Genomic DNA, 18,728 nt, shown 5'->3' with positions numbered 1-18,728 from the left:
ACTTATAAAAGCGTGTCGGCGCGCGCCTTCTCTGTCAAATGGACTGACTTCTTCGCCTATGTTGTATTTGAGTAAGTCTTTCACATTATGGACTACTGTAACGATTAACTTACCAGGTTATGCTTACACGTACATGTTGCATGTTTATTGCTTGAGTGACTTAATAGCTGCTGACCACCGAGCCGCACGACTTTTGTGCACAAGTACGCACAGGATTATCTCAGCACTTCCGTTCTGTAGGAATATCGCCAGTGCCCCTGGCTGTAATATTATTTTGGTATGGACCGCCTATTTCCGTATTTTGGACTCAGCGTGAAAATAAGACATCTACAGTTATACAGCGCCCCACAGAGAATGAGAATGCTGAAGCTCTATACAATACACATGCAGCTCACTGGTTAGTATCCAGCTTTCAGCGGTAATTCCGCAAGTACAGCGCGCAAACAAAAACCCTCACGGCAGTAAGTTTAAGGCAAAAATATCGAACTGGAAAATCTATCAATACCGATGAGTCTGACGTGACAGTAACAGGTATAACACGCGGGGAACATCTTCCCAACGACGAAGTGGGACGAGAAGCGCGATTTGTAGTGGCTGGCCGACCGTTGGTTCGACATCGTTTTAGGCCAAATCCATCACAACTCTCTCTGACAACTGTTTTAGAGATGTCTGTAGAATGAACGTTTTCATAACATGACATGGGCCATATCCCACTTTGCGGCGTAGTGTTGTATCTTTTTGTACATGGCAGGTTTCTTAGGCTTATGCAGCTGAGGATTGTGACAGCGTCAATCTGGCACTTTTTGGGCGTGTACTGTGAGAAGTAGGAACACGTTGCCACCTACCGCTATTATTAAGAAACTTTTCCAATGTACTGGTATGTATCCCAACAGAAAGATCGTTAAAGATTTGGCAAGTTCCATCTATTATCATCTACCTGCACATTGTATCGTGTAAGCTTCTCTAACAGATTAAATTTCTGGTTAAACAGTTCAAGATGCTCCCTTTACAGCAAAAAATCAGTAGAAAAATAGTCTATTGATGAAGGAAGAATTCCGCTATTCAAGAGTTTGTACCCACCATTTCTAAACGCTATCTTTGGTTTATCCCTTTGCGTCAACCTTATCATTTCCACATTCATTCACTCAATTCCAGTAGGAAGATTAGCGGACAGCTCGACTTGCAGTTTCAAGGAGAAGTCACTCGGATTAACGTAGCCCCGCGCCGGGTTCAGTAAATTCTGAAAATAAAAATAATTTATCGGGGGAAGAAGTTAACCAAACATTTCCCAGCACCAGCAGACAAGCCCTCACCTCCATAGAGATATATTCTGACCAACCCCAGCTGTTCGTATCCTTATCGAACAATCGAGAAATTTCTGCAGAATATAAAGACATCCTTGTTAAACTCATAATTGGATTATATGAGGCTGCAATAATCGCTTTACTGCATAAACATGCATACGTCTATTAACAGCTGCAGTTCCTGTTGTCCATGGCAGCAGGCGAAGTTCTGCATTAATTTGACACGACCAAGGTTCGGATTCCGGATAGCCATCACACACCAGAAAAAGGCTAAGTGCCGGAAAACCCTCTTTAGTGTTGTGGTTAACTTGGACGCTCCTGCACAATTATGGATAGCTTTGATATCAAATTATCAACTTCAACCAACCGCATTATCAGCTCTTTATTTCCGCTACAACAATCGCCATACCAAAGCAGCTTCCTGACTGTTACTGGCTCGCTGAACATAGCCTTCTCCTTAAGCTTCCTCACATCGGGAACCGTATAGTTAATCACGGCCTTAGCGCGTATATCTACGAGTAGACGGAGTAGTAAATAAAATTAAGTTTATAGCCTCAGCATGATCTTAGTCTTCAAAGAAAGCATTAACGCGCCAACTTTGTCGGGGCTTCGTTGAGAACGGCAACTCCGGTTTGATCGTAGCGTGCTTGTAGCGGAAGATGTCCATTCCTTCGGATTGCAGCAGCAAACCGTTCTGAGTAAAACACGATAATGCGTTGCCGTAAGCAGCTTATCTAACTTACTGCACAACATTTTATGAAGTACACCGCGTCCGCCCACGCATGGCGGATAGGCCGTCAAAAGAACAGGCTCTAAATCTCATCAAAAGTGGACTATAATCTTACTGATCTATAAATATGCCGTATCTATTGAGAACCGTACCGCGATGGGTCCATCTAACAGCTGGGCATGGGTCAGAAGCGGAAATCGGATGAGAAACAACGCCTGGCCCAACACTTCACGTCGATTAGCAGCTGAAGTGTTTTTGAGCTTCCTTCGTAAGCACATGACCATAGCCCACCTGACAGAAAGCGACTGATAAAAGATTAAAAGCCACGGGTACAACGAGCAGGCTCGGCATTCTATGTCATTACACAAGGGATGTCGAAATTCGTTTACATGTTAACAGAGGATAAAATGGTGTGTTCGTTTGCTGTCAGAGTATCCCGTTGCAGGATGATGCGCAGTGCCTCTTCTCCGATTTTACTAAAGTGCTTCGCTTCCCAGACAGTTTTCGCTGATTCGTCAACCAGGCGTAAACACTGTTCCAGGATGCTCGGTGCAGCGCCGGCATAGTGCATCGCCTAGAAGATTCGAAAACACGAGGTAATTCAATAAGCACGGTAACATACACTTCAACAGAGTGCAGTCTCTGCGTCTCACTTACATTATCAATAATCGCCAGGCAGTTGTTGACGTTGAGCTTGCCCATGACGAATTCAGTGCACTGAGCTACCAGCAATGGCAAGTCATACTTGTCAGCGCACTTCAGCGTATGGAAAACGTTGTCCAGGGTGAAATCCTTCACGGCATCGGTGTAGATGTAGCTGTACAAAATTCATTTTGCACTGTTATTGTGTACAATTGTCACTATGAAGACAACAAATTGCCACACGACAGACAAATCCCATTTCACGCACCTAAGCATATTCTCGAAGGCGTCGGGAGGAACATCTGGAATGTCGATGGGAGTTTTGCAGTTATCGGGCAGACTACCATAGAACATCGTATGGAATACAGCGCTGCGGACACCCATGATCACCCTGCAATCACATCATAAAACTGACTACTAAGTAGAGGCAAAACGAATTATGGATATTTAGAATACAGCGAACTGCAGTCGCAGATGGAGCAGGCTCACTTGTGGGCAGGAAACGTTTTCTGGGCTCCATAATCCCGACCCACTGCGAACTGCACGTCACTCATGTCTTCACAGATTAAAAGATGCGCAACGCCGATGCCAAATTTCGCCATCCCGGTGCAAGTTTTCGCGTCCGAGGAATTTAAGGAACGTAGAGACATTACGGCTGCAACAGCAAACTGCAGATTGTGAAAATTTGGATCAAGTGATTACAGTGACAATACGCACTTCAAAGTCATCGGCAGAGGCTGCAGAACAGTCAAGGAGCTCGCAAACAGCAATATAACCAGTCAGAATTCAAAATAAGTATCTGAACTGACTGTTAACAGCTAGAACACCAACACTATGAGACCATATTTCAAAAACAAATTTGATCAAGCACACAGGCACTTTTTGGTTTCCGCAATCCTCTTGCTGTTGGCGCTACAGGTCTTCACGTGCGCCGGGCACTGTCATTTGCCCCTCACCCCATGGCGGCGGGCTGTATTAAGTTGAGGCACCGGCAGTCAGCAAACCTACACCATGTTTACTGGAGTTTACCATAGAAATGTTCAACTACCATCGACATTCCCGATGTTCTAACGGATGCTTTCGAAAACACTTCGGTGCGGTGAGACGTTTTGTTAAGCTGCTCGCAACTTCCACTACAAAATGTTTTTCCGGCTAACCGTTATGCTAGACTTCATACTTAGAGCGCAGCTTCGTGATGCCTGAATCTACTGTACGCTCCACTTGAACGCAATGAAACTCGACCACTGTAAAAGTTATATCCCTATTCCATGCTGCTACTGTCGAGCGCATACCTACAAATTCCCAAATCACGCAGGATTTTCGTAGGCGGTGCAAACGCCCTTGGGAGAAACCTCCCAGGTTGTGATGACAAGAAACAGTGAATTCTTTATTGCCCGCATCAACATTGTATTATTAAGTTTGCTTAATTAAACGCATGTGCCATAGCGGGACTTAAGAACTGGAGCGTAGCCTTTGATTGATTTTTGTACAGAACGTTACGAGCCTTTTCAGTTACTATACCGGTAGCAGCTATGGCAAAAAAAATACAAACAGAGCTCGATCGAGTACGATAAGGTAAAAGCGCGCATTCATAAGCTCGATCGAGTACGATAAGGTAAGAGGTGCGACTCTACTTCCGGTCCATATAAAAATAAGCAAAGTTTTAGGGAGACAGAACGTATTGATTTCGCACATATTCGTTTGCACTTCAGCACATATCACTGAGCAAATGCACTACACCATGACCCTTCTTATTACAGAAACCGAATTTATAAATATCCGTTCAAAATAACATAGAGCCAAACGTCATTCCTATTACTAATAATTCGGATAATATATTTGGGAAAGCGTATAACGAAAATTAGCAGGTCACATAAGATAAGTCGCATGCAGTGAACGTCGTCAGGCAGCCACTTCCTGTATGTTTCCGTCGTCGATCTCATTCGCTTTTCTCCACGCTTCGACTTGATCGAATTTGAAACGAATCTCTTCGATCCTCGCTCTCCGCTCTTGACCAGCTACATCGATAAGATGAATCCCACCATCCTTCATCCTATACACTGCCTCCATACGGCGGCCACCAGTAGCACGAAACAACAATAAAATCTGTTGCCCATCAGTCAGAATGTCCACACCCCGGACAATCTTTTCCGTTCCGACCGTCGTGATCTGCTTGGAATTCAGCATCATACAGTGGACGGACGTTCCAGTACTGCTGGCCCTGCACGAAAATTTCCTCTTTGGCGTGCAGTGGAACCCAATAACCAGCAAAGGGCAACGGAGCACGTCGTCGTTACCAGGCAAACTCCAGCGGTCCCTTCGGTGTTGCGTACTTGTAATTGTGGAGGATTATTTCTAACAATTCGGATGGCTGCAGCAGGCCACTCTACGGAACCGGAAAGTTTATAGCTACTGTCGGCAAACTAAAATGTTTGACACCAGTGAGCAATAGCCAGAAGTCTGCCACTTACACCGGCGGGACCATCGACCAGCTGCTGGTCCGTCATCAACGGGAACCGAATTAGATAGATAAGGCCACCGAGCATCTGGCGCCGGTTAGTCGCCGACGCCTCCAGACTGTTACGTGTATAGGCAGCCACCGCCCATCTACATTAACACACGCTAACTCTTATGTAAAATAACGAAAAGTGCAAGCGCGGAGGCACTGCTTCTTAGTTAAAATTTGTACACTGAAAAAACATTCTTAAGGCCCCCTATCGTAAAAGGTAAAGAATTTTGCTTGCTTGTTCACCGCGGCAAAAGATATTGTTTTCATCTGTAAAAAGGGCATCGCGCTTCAGAAGCCTCTGCAGCGTGCTGTGCTTCAGCTGGGTAAATTCCTCCAACTCGAGAACCGATGCACAGTGCACATCCACGAAATGCAAACAGCTCTCCACGATATTGTCGCCTTCTACAGTCCAGTCCAGTGCCTACAAAGTAATACTAAAACCATCGCAGCGATATGAGTAAACTGTAAACTAAAGACGGCAGACATTTTCCACATGTTGCAGACAGTTGCTAATTCGAAGGTCTTCGAGGATGAAGTCGTGACAGCGGTGGCCTGGGCGTGGTAAGTCGTATTTGTCGGCGCACTGGAGCACGGGGAAGACGTCCTCGGTAGTCACCTCCACGGTATCCGTGTACACGAAGCTACTCGTATAATACGCATGGTTAGACCGAAAGCTACAGCCGGTCAAATGACTCGTAATCCTATACTATATACCAATGCCGGGACTGGGATAAGCTCGCAAAGAAACTACGAAGAAATCTACCGATCGTGGGAGTCTAGCCCGGTTATCACTGGGCAATCGACGGAGCATACAAATAAATTTATTATTTATATGGAAGATTTGCCGAATGGTTTTACATACAACTGATACAAGTACAGTACGTAAGAAGAGCAGGCCAGTGCTCTCTAACACCGAGTAAAACATTCTTATGCGACAAATTAATATATGTTGTAATATTTGTGACGTGCAAATAGTAATGTATGTCACAAAATTAATAAAAAAAACCGACAAACTGATATACCTACGAAGTACTTTTAGTCGTACCTTATGTCGAGGTGCATCTAGCTTCAATTGAATTTTCATTGAGTCACACTTTGCTGTCATGGATTTGAACAAATTAGTCAATTATAATAAAGACGCAAAACCCGGCTTGCTTTTATAGGACACAGCTGACAGCTTAGCACAACAACCGAATGCAAAAGTCGCAAGGTTAAGTAACAAAACCGAAAACGTATCCCGTACCGCGAGCCGATACCGAACTCGGATATAGCAAAATGAAAATTATAAATTCAGCCAGTCTAAATCTGTCGGCCGTTAAATACCACAGCACTGTTATTCCAGTCTATCTATGTGAAAAAATTAAAACTGCATCTCACCACTACTGTACAAACCGAAAGATTCGAAAATCACGTCAAGCATAGTTGCGCGCGCAGAACCCCAATCCCATCCGCTATGGTTTCTTCCTAGCCGATTTCCATTCCTCCACGTGCTTACTGGCGATCTTGAGGAACTTGAACTCTACAGCATGCTCTTGGCTGGCGAAGCTGACATTATGCCGACCGGCGCGCAGACAGCCATACGTCCCTTCCTTCCACACTCCGTTAACGAGCGCATCAACTGGCAGACCCCGCTTCAGAATGTCCGTCGCCCGAATTATCCTCGAAGGTGATATATTTTGTCTATCTTGCTCCGAATGCCACAGATTGACAAATTCAAACTGCCGGATGCCCACCATTTCTCCGGGATGCCATTTGTCGTCGTCGCACATCACAAATATTTGTTCCCGCTGTTTGTAGGCAACTTTCTTGATTTCCTGTACGCCACGTTCTCGTGGCTCGGCGTGAGGAAAGAAATGCAAAGCGGGCTTAACGGTGCCGTGCCTCCAGAGGTGAATGTCACACATTTCAGCTGGGATCAGCAGACCACTCTAAATGACAAACCAACGGTATTTACGGCATCGTTACTTCTGGCCTCCGCCCTGCGCATGATGCTTAGCTATAAGAGAAACATCGCATCGGCTACCTTAAGGGGTCCATCAGCCAGTTGGGAATCGCTCATCACAGGAAATCGGACAAAGGTGAGCGCAGCTCCCAGCACTTCACGGCGATTAACGGAGGAAGGTTCCAGCTGACTGCGCAAGCACTGCGCCGTAGCCCATCTATAAGAACCAGGCCGCCATACGGTTCGTACGACTGATATGACAAACGATATACCGTTACTTTATTAGCCCGTTATCAAGGTTTTCGGGCAGCTTTAGAAAGTGTACGTCAGAGCACATTCTACACGAACTTTCTGGAAGAACCTGCATACAATCCTGCACTCACTTGTCCACCGCCGTGCATACGATATGCTCCTCGGCCGATAGCGTATCCCGCCGAATAATCATCTCCAACGTCTTCTTCCCGATGTCGGAGAAGTTCTCCGACTGGAGAACGGCGACACTGTGTTCATCCACAAAATCCAGATATTTCTCCACTACGCGGTCATAATCAGGTGTCCACCGTAACGCCTGCGCAGACAGAAATCATTAGACGGTACATTGTTTCCGGGTACACTAGCAACAATTTCTGGTAGCATCGACAAGGCTAACATTTTCCAAATACATCAGGCAATTGTCGGGCTTCACTTGCTCCAGGACAAAGTCTGTGCACCGTTCCGCTAGCCACGACAGATCATACTTGTCGGCACAATAGAGTGTTTGCACGACGTTTTCGGGTGTTAGATTCTCCACGACATCTGTGTAGATATAGCTGAAAAATAAGAAGATACAGTGATACTACGAGCAATAGTACTGTATTTTGTTGTTACGCTAAGTCAGGCACTAGTATCTTTCAAGCGCTAGCTGTTATTTGAGCATAATGCGCACTAGCCGGTGGATATCGACTGGTAACGTGTGTCATCACGATCCGGAGCTGATATGTACCAGTCAGCGAAAAGAGATGTCTGACTTTGCGTATCCTTTCCAGAGGGGATCAGCATGCAAGTGTTGTAGCTGGGAGTGTGTGGCTGCACACAGTTTTCACGGCCCGGGAGGCACATGGAGTCGTTTGAGCCGTACGAGCACGAGGATCACAAAACCTCCTTGAAATTGCTCTGTAGTCTGTATCTCGCCGTCACTATCTCCGGGAAATCGCTTCCCATGCTTAATTATGACGGTACTTTACTACTTCGTGCGTACACGGTACACGGACGGTGTGCGAAAAGCTTCACGCTGATCAAAGAACAACAGCTTCCGGCGGCTGCACCAATTACAACCACCAGGGTGGCAACGTAAAACGGCTTTTATTTCTAAACTTTGACAGAAACACCGAAACAGCTACTTTCCGTGCAAGACATGCAAGAACTAAATCGGAAAATCGAGCATAATTAATGATAATTTATTGAGCTCGTTTTAATTTTTATATTATGATTTATATTCTCTTGAACATAACTGTCTCAGAGGCAATCGATCCTGACTGCACGAAGCCCAGAAAATGCAGTGTTAACGCCTTAATGATGAACCGTATTTAATTTAAACTCCGCATTAGAATTCTTAATTCTTGTTACTGTACTAATGGTTAGTGTACTATGCCAAAAATAGTATCTGGCGCTTGGCAGTACAGTAATAAAAAACGCAAAATTAGGCTGCTGTACGGGCCTGTACCGTACCTCAGCATATTAGCGAAGCCTTCAGGAGAGATTTCAGGGATTTCGATCACATCCAGTCCTGTGCTGGGCCAATTCCCGTAAAACATGGTGTGAAACACGTCGCTGCTGATGCTAAGAGCGAACCTAGAGAAAGTCGAATTACGCCAAAACCGAATTACGCCAAAACACGAACCGCCTTGCCACTGGGTTTATGGCGCGTACTTATGGGCTGGAAAGATCTTAACATCGCCATGATCGTGTCCCACGGCAAACTTAATGTCACTCAACTCTCCGTTATGTAAAACGGCCCGCATCCGACTGACGATCTGAGGAACTGTTCCTCGACGCTCCGCGCTGGCAAACGATGGTTGGAACATGATCCCGATTACATAACTCACCATTCAGCTAACACGCACAAAGATAGTCAAAATGAGTTCCAATTCAGTGCAGACACAGCAATGAAAAATCCAAATTCATTCCCTAACGGGGATGAATTTGGATTTCCCCCTCTGCAACAAAAAGTCGGATGCACAATTATCAGCAACAGCCAACAGCCAAACGTGTCAGATAGTTTTCTCAAAACGTACTGAGTATGTTAATCGTCGATTCGATAAATTGTGAAATGCCCTCAGTGCAGCAATAATGACATCGTTCCAGACTGACTTGAAAACATATCGAAATACTTGAGTAACTTGATAAACAGCTGGAAAAATAGCTCCCGAGTTTTGTTCACATTAATATTCACACTAATGTGAGTCGGCTGACTTCGCCGACTCACATTAGTGAGTCGGCGAAGTCAGCCGTAAACCGTAAAACGGGCACCGCTTTTAATCAAGAGTACAGAGCGATTACTACTGAAGCGATGAAGTAGGAGCGATGAAAAACGGTCGGAACTGGAAGTGCAAACATAGGGTTCAAACCGCCGCCTGTGGGCAGATGACTGCCGTATGTGCTGTGCCTGCGCCCATCCATTTCCCGTTGTTGCCAACTTGCCGTTGCGTTTAAATGCGGCAATGTCTTTAGACAGATCCACATTTGGAATTTGGAAAGTGTATTAATTTTAGATCGTAACAGTAAAAACCTCGGAAACAGCGGTTATTATTGAATCACTAACGTAAGCAGTTCCGTTACTGTTCTGTATATACCATCCACGGTCGCATATAAGCGATAACGATGCAGTCGATGCTGTTACCGGTATTTTCGATGAAACTGCTAAATAGAACGTTCGATTTCAACTTCTACTTTTTTAACACATTCTGCCGTCAATGTCACCTATACGGTTGCAATCTCCGGAGCGCAACCGCTGCACTTAAGCAAGAGCTACCCTAGCTCAAGCTGTGATTGGAAAGGCTCGCTGCAAACGCGAAGTGGCTATGCGCAGGAGTTTCGTACTGCGGTGCTGTACCGGGCATCGTACGTTACATAGCAACCACGGTATTAGATGTATGATTGTACTTGCACGACAGCGTTATTTAGCTGATCCAGTTTGTCCTAACCCGTGTCCCTAGATAGGACATGTCCCTAGATCGTACCGGGTGGCTCAAGAAAATGGCGGTCTGGTTTACGATGGTGCGCTGGGTCCGCCCAGTGCATGATTGTCGTCATCTTAGTTTCGCTTGAAAGAGCAATGTTTTTAACATAGGAATTTTAAGTCAAACCAAGATTGTCTTGAAGCTGAACTTTTTTATGAATTATTTTGAAAAATTGAGTAGATTTCAAGGATGTCCTGGAAGCGGAAATTTGAAATTACCCCTTTCGAAATTAAAAATTACTGTTTTTCAGCTAATTAGAATAATAGTGAGGCGGCGAAACAGGTGTAAGTAGAATGTTTGGAGTCGGAAGTCGATCGAACGAATTGAACCGTGGCCAATATTGGAAGTGCGCAACCGCAGCACGCCGCACAACAGCAAAAATGACGGCCAATCAGAAGGAAATCATGTAACGCAGATAACGAGTCCGCCAGACTTGCAAATTGTGATGTTGTCAAAAATTAAAAGTTTGTCGAGCAGATCTTTTATAAGGGGGAAAAGCAACACCGTTAGTAAAAAAAAGTCAAAGTTTGCGCTTAAAATTTTTAAACTAAATAAACTGACATGGAAAATCTGCTGTACACGGGAGGAAAAATCAGGAAAATGCGTGGATTGGAACTCCAAAAGAATTATATCAGTATTAAACGGGCTAATCAGTGTTACCAAAACACAAGAACTTTCGAACGCTATTCAACGGTCGTTGTGTGGCAGGCATTGTGTAGCGTTTTGCGCAATTTTCCCATTAGCCACCGTTCAACGCGTTCGATCCACTTCCTAACTCCAACTATCAGCAGCACAACACAGAGGGCTCACGATAGTGAGTAATGAGGCTTTATTGTGTACAGCAGTAAAGCATGGGCATAACGCATGGCAAGTGGCCAGCGTGAGAGAAAATCATGACTAAACTGGAATAAGCGGCTGAATGAGCCGTAACATAGAAAATGCCTATCTGCGGCACTGGGCAAATCCAACACGAGCGAACGAACGCTGATTGGCCGAGACGTAAAGCCGTAGGTGTGGCAAGGCGTAGCTGAGCCTGAGTCGAGGCCGATACGGCGTACGATAGCGAGTGCGACTCCGTGTGTCTCAGTCAGCACACCGGAAGCAGGGCTGTCGCTGGCTGCCATCTCGTAGGCTGCCATAGCGACCGGCCTGACATGCCTCTGGGCGGGAGTCCGAGCCCCTGCGAAGGACCCGGTCTCATACCGTCCCAGTGCCCGCTCCGCACACGACCCTATTGGGGTCGGTGGCTGCGCCTCGGGGTGTCCGGTGTGGGTCTCTCCGGTCACGCGTTCTCCTCCGGACCCGTGGTGGCGATACAACTCACGGCAGAAATCCGGAGGTCGGTCGGGTTTCTTGTTGGACCGGTGTAGGCTTCTGTTGATGACGATCCGTAACGGCGAAAATAAAAATAAAACATCAATCTCTCTCTCTCAAGTTAAATTCTAAATAAACATCATTTCAAGGTTAAAAGAAAGTTAAAAAAAAATATCAAAGTCTTTGGTCCGGGTCTTTGATCCGGGGCTTATTCCGACACGGACGACGTCCGTTTCCTGGGTCTCCTGTCCAACAGTTATCCTGTCATCCGAGTCCGAGGCATCGGTTCTCGGGATACCCGATGATACCGGTAAAACTTCAGTATAGGGTCAAGTAGGCCGGGCTTAAGCCTACTTCCGACCGGTTGACTTCGGGTAAGATGGTGGAATCACCGTAGCCGGGTGAGAAACGGGCTTGAAACTCACTTCCGACCGGGAATCCTCCGGTTAAAGTTGAATGGAACCTCCGTTACAGGGGTTCAAAAGGTCAGGTGAATGGAGAGGCACCGTCGCGATCCGCGAAAGCCATGATGCATCCTCTCTGGGTTAGGAATAAGACCTATTGGGTCTTCTTACGGGCGAATTATCCGGTAAAGTACCGGTTTTCAAAGGTTTCGTCCGGACAAAAACCGTAATTTTGCGTCCTGTCGCCTATTGGGCAACTTGGACCGGTTGATGTCAGGCTTTGAAGGGTCTGATCCGGGGTAACCTCGGTATGTGAGGGTCAGCCTCGGTCAGACAGTTGAAGTCCAATCGCAGCCTCGGTTATTGAGGTAAAGTCCGATGGGATCCGTGGCTGCTTTGGCAGATCGTGGTTACGCGATGCGCTAGATACCTTGTCCGGGCAAAAACCCTGTTATGGTCCTCTGTCGCCTATTGGGCAACATCGGGAGGGTTAATGCCGAACTCCAAGGGTCCAATCCGAGGTTCATCTTCGGTGAAAAAGTTAAAGTCCAATTGCAGCCTCGGCTTCAAAGTTAAAGTCCGGTGGGATCTTCGGCTGCCATATTAGAGTCATTGTTACTGGGTCGGTTGAAGGTCCTGTCCGGGCAAAACCCCATAATTGTCCTCTGTCGCCTGTTGGGCAACATTGGAAGGGTTAATGCCGGACTCTGACGTCAAATCCGGGGTCCGAGGGGTCAAACCCGAGGGTAGCCCCGGTCAAAAGTTTAAGTCCGTTGGCAGCCTCGGATGATGATTCTAAGTCCAAGGCGAGCCATGGTCAACGGTTTGATAAAGGATCCATCCGGGCAGAACCCTTTAAGTCATCCTTTAGCACCTATTGGGTGCTGAGGGTAGGGTTGCTACCGGGGTATTAGGCTTCTGGGCAGGGTCTGAGCCCTGTTGATCCGATAAAAGGTATATCTCCGGGCAAGGTCCGGCCCCCAGTTGGTTCGGGGGTTCCTCCTCGATGCTCCGAGGTTTTCATCCGGACAAAACCCGTGATTTCGTGTCCAGTCACCTATTGGGTAACATAGACCGGGCTGAGCCAGGCCTCGAGGGTCCAATCCGAGGGTTAGCCTCGGTTGAAAAGTTGAAGTCCAGTGGCAACCTCGGCTACGAAGCTAGAGTCCGATGGTAGGTTTGTATTCTGCTTCAAATCATGTTTGCTTAACATTATGTCCGGGCAAAAACCCTGTTTTACACCTCTGTCGCCTATTGGGCAACATTGGAAGGGTTGAAGCCGGACTCTGAAGTCGATTCCAGGGCCCAAAGGTTGAATCCCAGGGTTAGATTCGGCTGCCAAGTTAGAGTTTGCTGGCATCCGTGTTGGCTGGTTTAAAGTCCACAGGCCAGTCGTGGTTACAGTCTGCAGGACGATCTGTCCGGGCAACAACCCTTATTTTCGTCTCCGGTCGCCTATTGGGCAATGTTGAGAGGGTTGATGCCGGGCCTGTTGGGTTCGATGATGATCCTTGATGTGGTTGAAAGCCGCGGTCTGCGGTCTTGGACAGTATTGGCTCGGGTAAAGGCTCCGTTCTGGGCCGGTGATGGTAGTTGATCGTGGTTGAAGACGCGATCTGCGATGTTGGTAGCAGATGTGGTTAAGGACACGAAGGTTGAGCCATGAAGGTTGTTGGTGCCGGAGGATCCGAAAGTTCTGACGGATTCTGTCCGGGGGAAACCGCGGAAGACGTTCCGGTACGGTGCGAGCACTGAAATTCCGACGGCTTCACTCGTAGTTGCCGGGTCAATCCGGGGAGTCCGTTCCATAGGGTTCGTTGGACATAGTACCGGGTGAGTTAACCCACCGTATCCCTTATTGAGGGTCCGGTCGTGTAAAAGATGTAGTTTCCGCGGTCTGCGAGCGTTCTACCGTCGTATCCCTTATTGAGGGTCCGAACGGGTAGCAGAACGTGGTTAACGCGATCTGCGATACTTCCCTTCCAGTCTGTCCGGGTGAAGTTCGTCAACGGCTATATTGGAGACGTCGTCATGTCCTTCTTGACCGGTTTTATGGTAAGCCTAACCCTATTGGGGTCCGGCTACCGGTGAGTCCTAGTTCATCGGGGGTTTGCTGGTGTCCAAGCTTACCGGGCCCATGCTGAGCCTCCGATCGTCCTTGATGGCTAGCCTTCGTCCGTCGGCGCGATTCTCCGAGCGATGGTACGGGCCAGTTGGCTTTATTTGAAGAGGTGGGGTCAACCCTATTGGGGTCACTACCGCCATCGAAGGTTGTACCGGGGGTAGCCTCGTTGCTACCGATAAGCTGACTGGGGGTGTCAGGTGCTTGTTGGGGAACCTATTGGGTTTCGTGTCCCGTTGAGGGTGTGCTGCCAGCGTCATGAGATGGATTTCAGTTGCCGTATCCCTTATTGAGGGTCCGGCCAGTAGCAGGCTGCCGTGACAAGTTCCGGGTGGAATGCTGTCCGGGGGTCCGGTTTCTCCGGTCTCGGAAAGATTTGTCCAGGTCCCTATTGGGAACGTAAGGGTGTACATTTACCGGTCTTATGCTGAGCCGTGTCCCTTTTGGGGTCCGGCTACCGGCGGATTTCATTTCAGTTGGCCTGTGGCCGAGGTTCAACCACCGAGGTGGGAACCTTTCGAGCCTTTGGCTTCTTAACTTTAGTTGCGGGTTCAGCCCGTCCCTCGGCAATTCTGTCGAGGATGTCCTTGTGGGCTTCGTCTTCGGCTTCTTGAGCCTCTTCAAGCACTTCTTGGACTGTTAGCTTGGGCTTCTTTGCTGTCCCATACTTTCGCTTCGGAGTCGGGGGTTCAGCCTGGTTACTGGTCGATGCGACCGGGGCGGGTGTGTCGGGTTGCTTCTTTTCCCGCTTCTTCACCGGTTTCTTCTCTTTGGCCGGTTTTTCCTTTGGTGATTTGGGCTCCTTCGACTTCTTCGAGGTAGCCTTAGGCTTCTTGGCTATGTCTTCCGGCTTATCCGGGGTAGCCTCGGCTGATTTGGGTGATTTGGCTAAGTCCACCGGTTGCCCAAGTGTAGCCGCAATTTCATCTTCTATGATGGCCTGCTTCTGCAATTCTTGCAGGGCTGGTGTTTCGAAGTCCGACGGGGGCTTCTTCCTCGGTCGGCCTCGTTTACCTTTCGGCTTCTCCGGTCCAAGGTTGGCGACCGGACTTGGTTTGCCGGGCCTACCCTTATCGGGGTCCTGCACCGACGTCAAGTCCGGTTGCTTAGGGTCTTTAGCCGATTCTTCAGGCTTTTCTTCGGCTAATTCAGCCTTTCGGGCCCGGGTGTTGCGAGCGGGCCGACCCTCATGGGGTCTGGCACCGTTGCAAGGTTGTTATCCGTGGTTCCCTCGGGTCGCTTCTGACGTATGACCGGGTTATTCGTCGGCGCTTGTTGCTTGGGTGGTGCTTACAGCGATCCACCGCGACGACATCTTCCTTTCCGGTATCGACATTTCGGAGCCAAAGGTTGTTGGGTCCGCGATGGTCAAGAACAGTCCATACACCATCGTATCGTTCCTTCCTGGTGGGATCCTTATTGGGATACTCCACCAGGACTAGGTCTCTTTTTCGGAAGTCCGGGTTTGACTTCTTCTTATTGTAGATTTCGGCACTCTTTTCGAACGCTTCGTCGATATTCGTCTTTGCGATGTCATGTGCCCGCTGGAGCCGTTCTTTCATCCGTCGGATGTACTGCTCCTTATCAGTGTACTGCTCCGGTGCATTGGTTCCGGTGATGACATCCTGGTGTATGGTCATCTGCCGTCCGTACAGCATATAGTAGGGTGAAAACCCGGTGGTCGCGTGTTTTGCTCGGTTGATTCCGCATACCACATATTGCAGGGCTCGGTGCCATCTGTGACCATCCTTAGCGTCGCAATACTTCCTGATTCCGTCCCATATCGTCTGCATGGAACGTTCAACTTGGCCTTGTCCTTCTGGGTGGTAGGCTGTTCCGAATGTATGCTGGATTCCAAAGATCTTAGCCACCTTGGCGAAGGTCTTAGCCGTAAAGTGGGATCCTTGATCGGTGTGAAGGTGGGTCGGCATGCCGTACTTAAGCAGGACATCTTCCACAAAGAATTTTTCGAACTCTTTTGCAGAGTTTGTCTTGGTTGCTCGGGCGATGGTGAACTTGGTGAACTGGTCGGTGATGACCGCAATATACTGGTATCCCTTTGTCTCTGTCCGAGGTAAGGGTCCTTTAAAGTCCGCATATACGCGGAACCAGGGTTCTCCGACCTCCATCTTCTGGAGTTTACCGGGTGGTTTGGTCCGGGGCTTGTTCACCAGGGTACACCGGGGGCAGTTATCCACATAGTCGTGGACGTCGGTCAGCATCCGATCCCAGTAGTACCGGAGCTTCGCTGCCTCCAGAGTCTTCACACGACCGAAGTGGTTGCCGGTCTTTCCGTCATGAAGTGCCCGGATGATGCCTTTTCGCATGAAGAGCGGGACCACAAAGCGCCGTTCCAGCTTGGTGTTATAGGTGGTCAAGCGGTAAAGTACGCCTCCGCTCATCTGGTAATGTTCCAGTAGCCGGGACTTGTGGTCCAGCTGATCTTGATTCTCCATTTCATCGATCAGTTTCCGGAGGTAAGGGTCCCGGAGCTGCAGTCTGCGTAGTTCCTTATTGGACTCCATGGGTTTCTCTTCTTCATCCTCGGGTTCGCCTTGTGAACCCGAAGCCTCCGGTTCGGCTGTTCCGGTTACTCGTACCCTTGCGGTTCCGACCCTCGACTCGCCTTGTGAGCCCGGATCGTCCGGTACGATGACGTTAATTATGCGAACATCTGCGGTTGCGAGGTCATTCCAGTTGGTGATGACTTTGCATCCTTGAAGCGGAGTATTCTTCGGTACTGGACGACGCATTCTGGTCGTCTGCTTCCATCCGACCGCTCGGAGAGACCCGACTCGGGCCTCATCCGTTAAGCCTCCGGGTTCCAAGGTTAGTCCGGGTTTCTTCGGCTCCGTTCCTTCTGAACCTTCCGTTGTACCCTTAGAGACCTTATTTGGATCTCGTCTTTGAAGTCTTCAAAGTTGGGTACTTGGTCCAGTTCTTCATGAGGGTCGTTATCGTCGGGTCGTTCCAACGGCCATCGGGACAGAGCGTCCGCGTTATCGCAGAAGACTCCGGGTTTATACTCGATGGTGATAACCTTGCCTTGCAGAGCCAATGCCCACCGTGTCAACCGGGGGTTGATGCCGGGTCTATTGGACTCACAGCGCATCAGGTTCTGTAGGGCTCGGTGGTCCGTTCTGACGGTGAAGGGTCCGCGGTCAATGAAGTGTTTGAACTTCTGCACGGCCCAGACTACGGCTAGGCATTCCCATTCGGTGACACCGTAGTTCTTCTCAGCTCCGTGGAGTACTCGGCTGGCAAAAGCTACCGGGTGGTCTTTTTGTGACAACACCGCGCCAAGTCCGGCTCCACTGGCATCGCACTCGATTACCGTCTTCTTGGACGGGTCGAACTTTGCGAGTACCGGGGTTGTGGTTAGAGCCTGTTTGATACCGTTGAACTCTGCCGTATGGTCATCGGTCCAGTCTGTCCGGATAGAGTTGGTCTTCCGGAGGAGTTCATACATCTTTGAGGTTCGCTGAGCGTAGTTCCGAATGAATTTCCGGTAATAGTTGGCCAACCCGAGAAACGACCGCAATTGGCGTTCTGTTCTCGGGGGTTGGTACTGCGCAATAGCGGCTACCTTATCATCGTCGGTCTGGACTCCGGCCTTGCTGAGGACGTGTCCAAGGAACGGAAGCTTGTCCGTCCTCACCTCGCATTTCGAGGGTTTGATGGTGAACCCGGCCTCTTGTAGGCAGTCCAGGGTGGCTCGGAAGCCTTCTTTGAATTCTTCAAAGGTCCGACCGAAGAAGATGATGTCGTCGATATACGCAAAAACACCTTTCTTGCGGGCTTTTGCGGTTATTTTATCGACATGCATCTGGAAGGTTGCGGGTCCGTTGCAGACTCCGAACGGCATCCGGTTAAAACGGTACATGCCCTCCGGGGTTACGAAGGTTGTCATGTCCTTCGAGGCTTCATCCATTGGGATTTGCCAAAAACCGGACTGGCAGTCCACCTTGCCGTAATATTCCATCCCGGCACTCTGGTCCAGCAATTCATCCGGGTTGGGAAGCGGGTAGTTGTTCTTCTTGGTGACTGCGTTCAACTTAATGTAGTTGATGCAGAACCGGGTTCCGACAGAGCCGTCCGGGTTTTTCTTGGCTGCCAAGACCACGGGGAAGCTGCATCAGAGGGTTCAATGACACCCTGGTCCAACATCTCCTGGACATGTTTGGAAATGAATTCGCGGCCCTTCCAACCGTTCTGGTCGGGTTCATTTTGATGGGCTTCGCACCTTGGACATCGATGACATGGGTGACTCCCTTGACGTCACCATAGGGACGCTTCGAGGTCGGGAAGACCAACCGATATTCCCATGCGATGTCCCGTAAGACCTGTCGCTGCTCGTCGGTTAGGTTCTCTCCGAGCTTCATGGAGTTGATGGCCTTCCGCTGCTCTTCAACGATCTCCGGGTCTTCCTCACCTAATTGGGTAAGTCTGACCTGGGCTTTTCGGTCGTCCGTCATATGTTCGTACGGTTCGATCCGTCCCATTGGGGTTCCTTTCCGGATGATGACCTCCTTATTGTTATGGT

General features: G+C 48.7%; 2 protein-coding genes across 5 annotated transcripts; both read right to left on the bottom strand.

Moving 5' to 3' along the window:
• Nucleotides 1-1,141: 1,141 nt before the first annotated feature.
• Nucleotides 1,142-3,230, bottom strand: LOC129601460 (BTB/POZ domain-containing protein 3-like). Its single transcript, XM_055500272.1, has 10 exons — nt 3,166-3,230; nt 2,945-3,067; nt 2,692-2,851; nt 2,424-2,608; nt 2,187-2,325; nt 1,902-1,998; nt 1,714-1,816; nt 1,465-1,622; nt 1,314-1,378; nt 1,142-1,240 (listed from the first exon to the last, which is right to left on the bottom strand). Exons 1-10 carry the CDS (start codon nt 3,228-3,230, stop codon nt 1,142-1,144), a joined length of 1,194 nt encoding a protein of 397 aa, XP_055356247.1.
• Nucleotides 3,231-6,263: 3,033 nt separating this feature from the next.
• Nucleotides 6,264-9,671, bottom strand: LOC129601450 (BTB/POZ domain-containing protein 3-like). 4 transcript variants are annotated; one of them, XM_055500259.1, is made up of 7 exons: nt 9,440-9,671; nt 9,036-9,218; nt 8,835-8,957; nt 7,777-7,936; nt 7,511-7,695; nt 7,209-7,344; nt 6,264-7,113 (listed from the first exon to the last, which is right to left on the bottom strand). In XM_055500259.1, the coding sequence occupies exons 2-7, from the start codon at nt 9,212-9,214 to the stop codon at nt 6,637-6,639; spliced, it is 1,260 nt and encodes a 419-aa protein (XP_055356234.1). In that variant the 5' UTR covers nt 9,215-9,218; nt 9,440-9,671; the 3' UTR covers nt 6,264-6,636. The 4 variants fall into 4 exon arrangements, with proteins under 4 accessions (XP_055356234.1, XP_055356232.1, XP_055356233.1 ...); XM_055500257.1 differs by having other exon boundaries at nt 9,036-9,322; nt 9,401-9,670; XM_055500258.1 differs by having other exon boundaries at nt 9,401-9,670.
• Between the last annotated feature and the right edge of the window lie 9,057 nt (nt 9,672-18,728).

This window comes from Paramacrobiotus metropolitanus, unplaced genomic scaffold (genome assembly GCF_019649055.1).
Source record: "Paramacrobiotus metropolitanus isolate TYO unplaced genomic scaffold, Prichtersi_v1.0 Parri_scaffold0000237, whole genome shotgun sequence".
NCBI classification, from domain to species: domain Eukaryota; kingdom Metazoa; phylum Tardigrada; class Eutardigrada; order Parachela; family Macrobiotidae; genus Paramacrobiotus; species Paramacrobiotus metropolitanus.
This window is presented reverse-complemented; position numbering and strand designations above follow the sequence as displayed.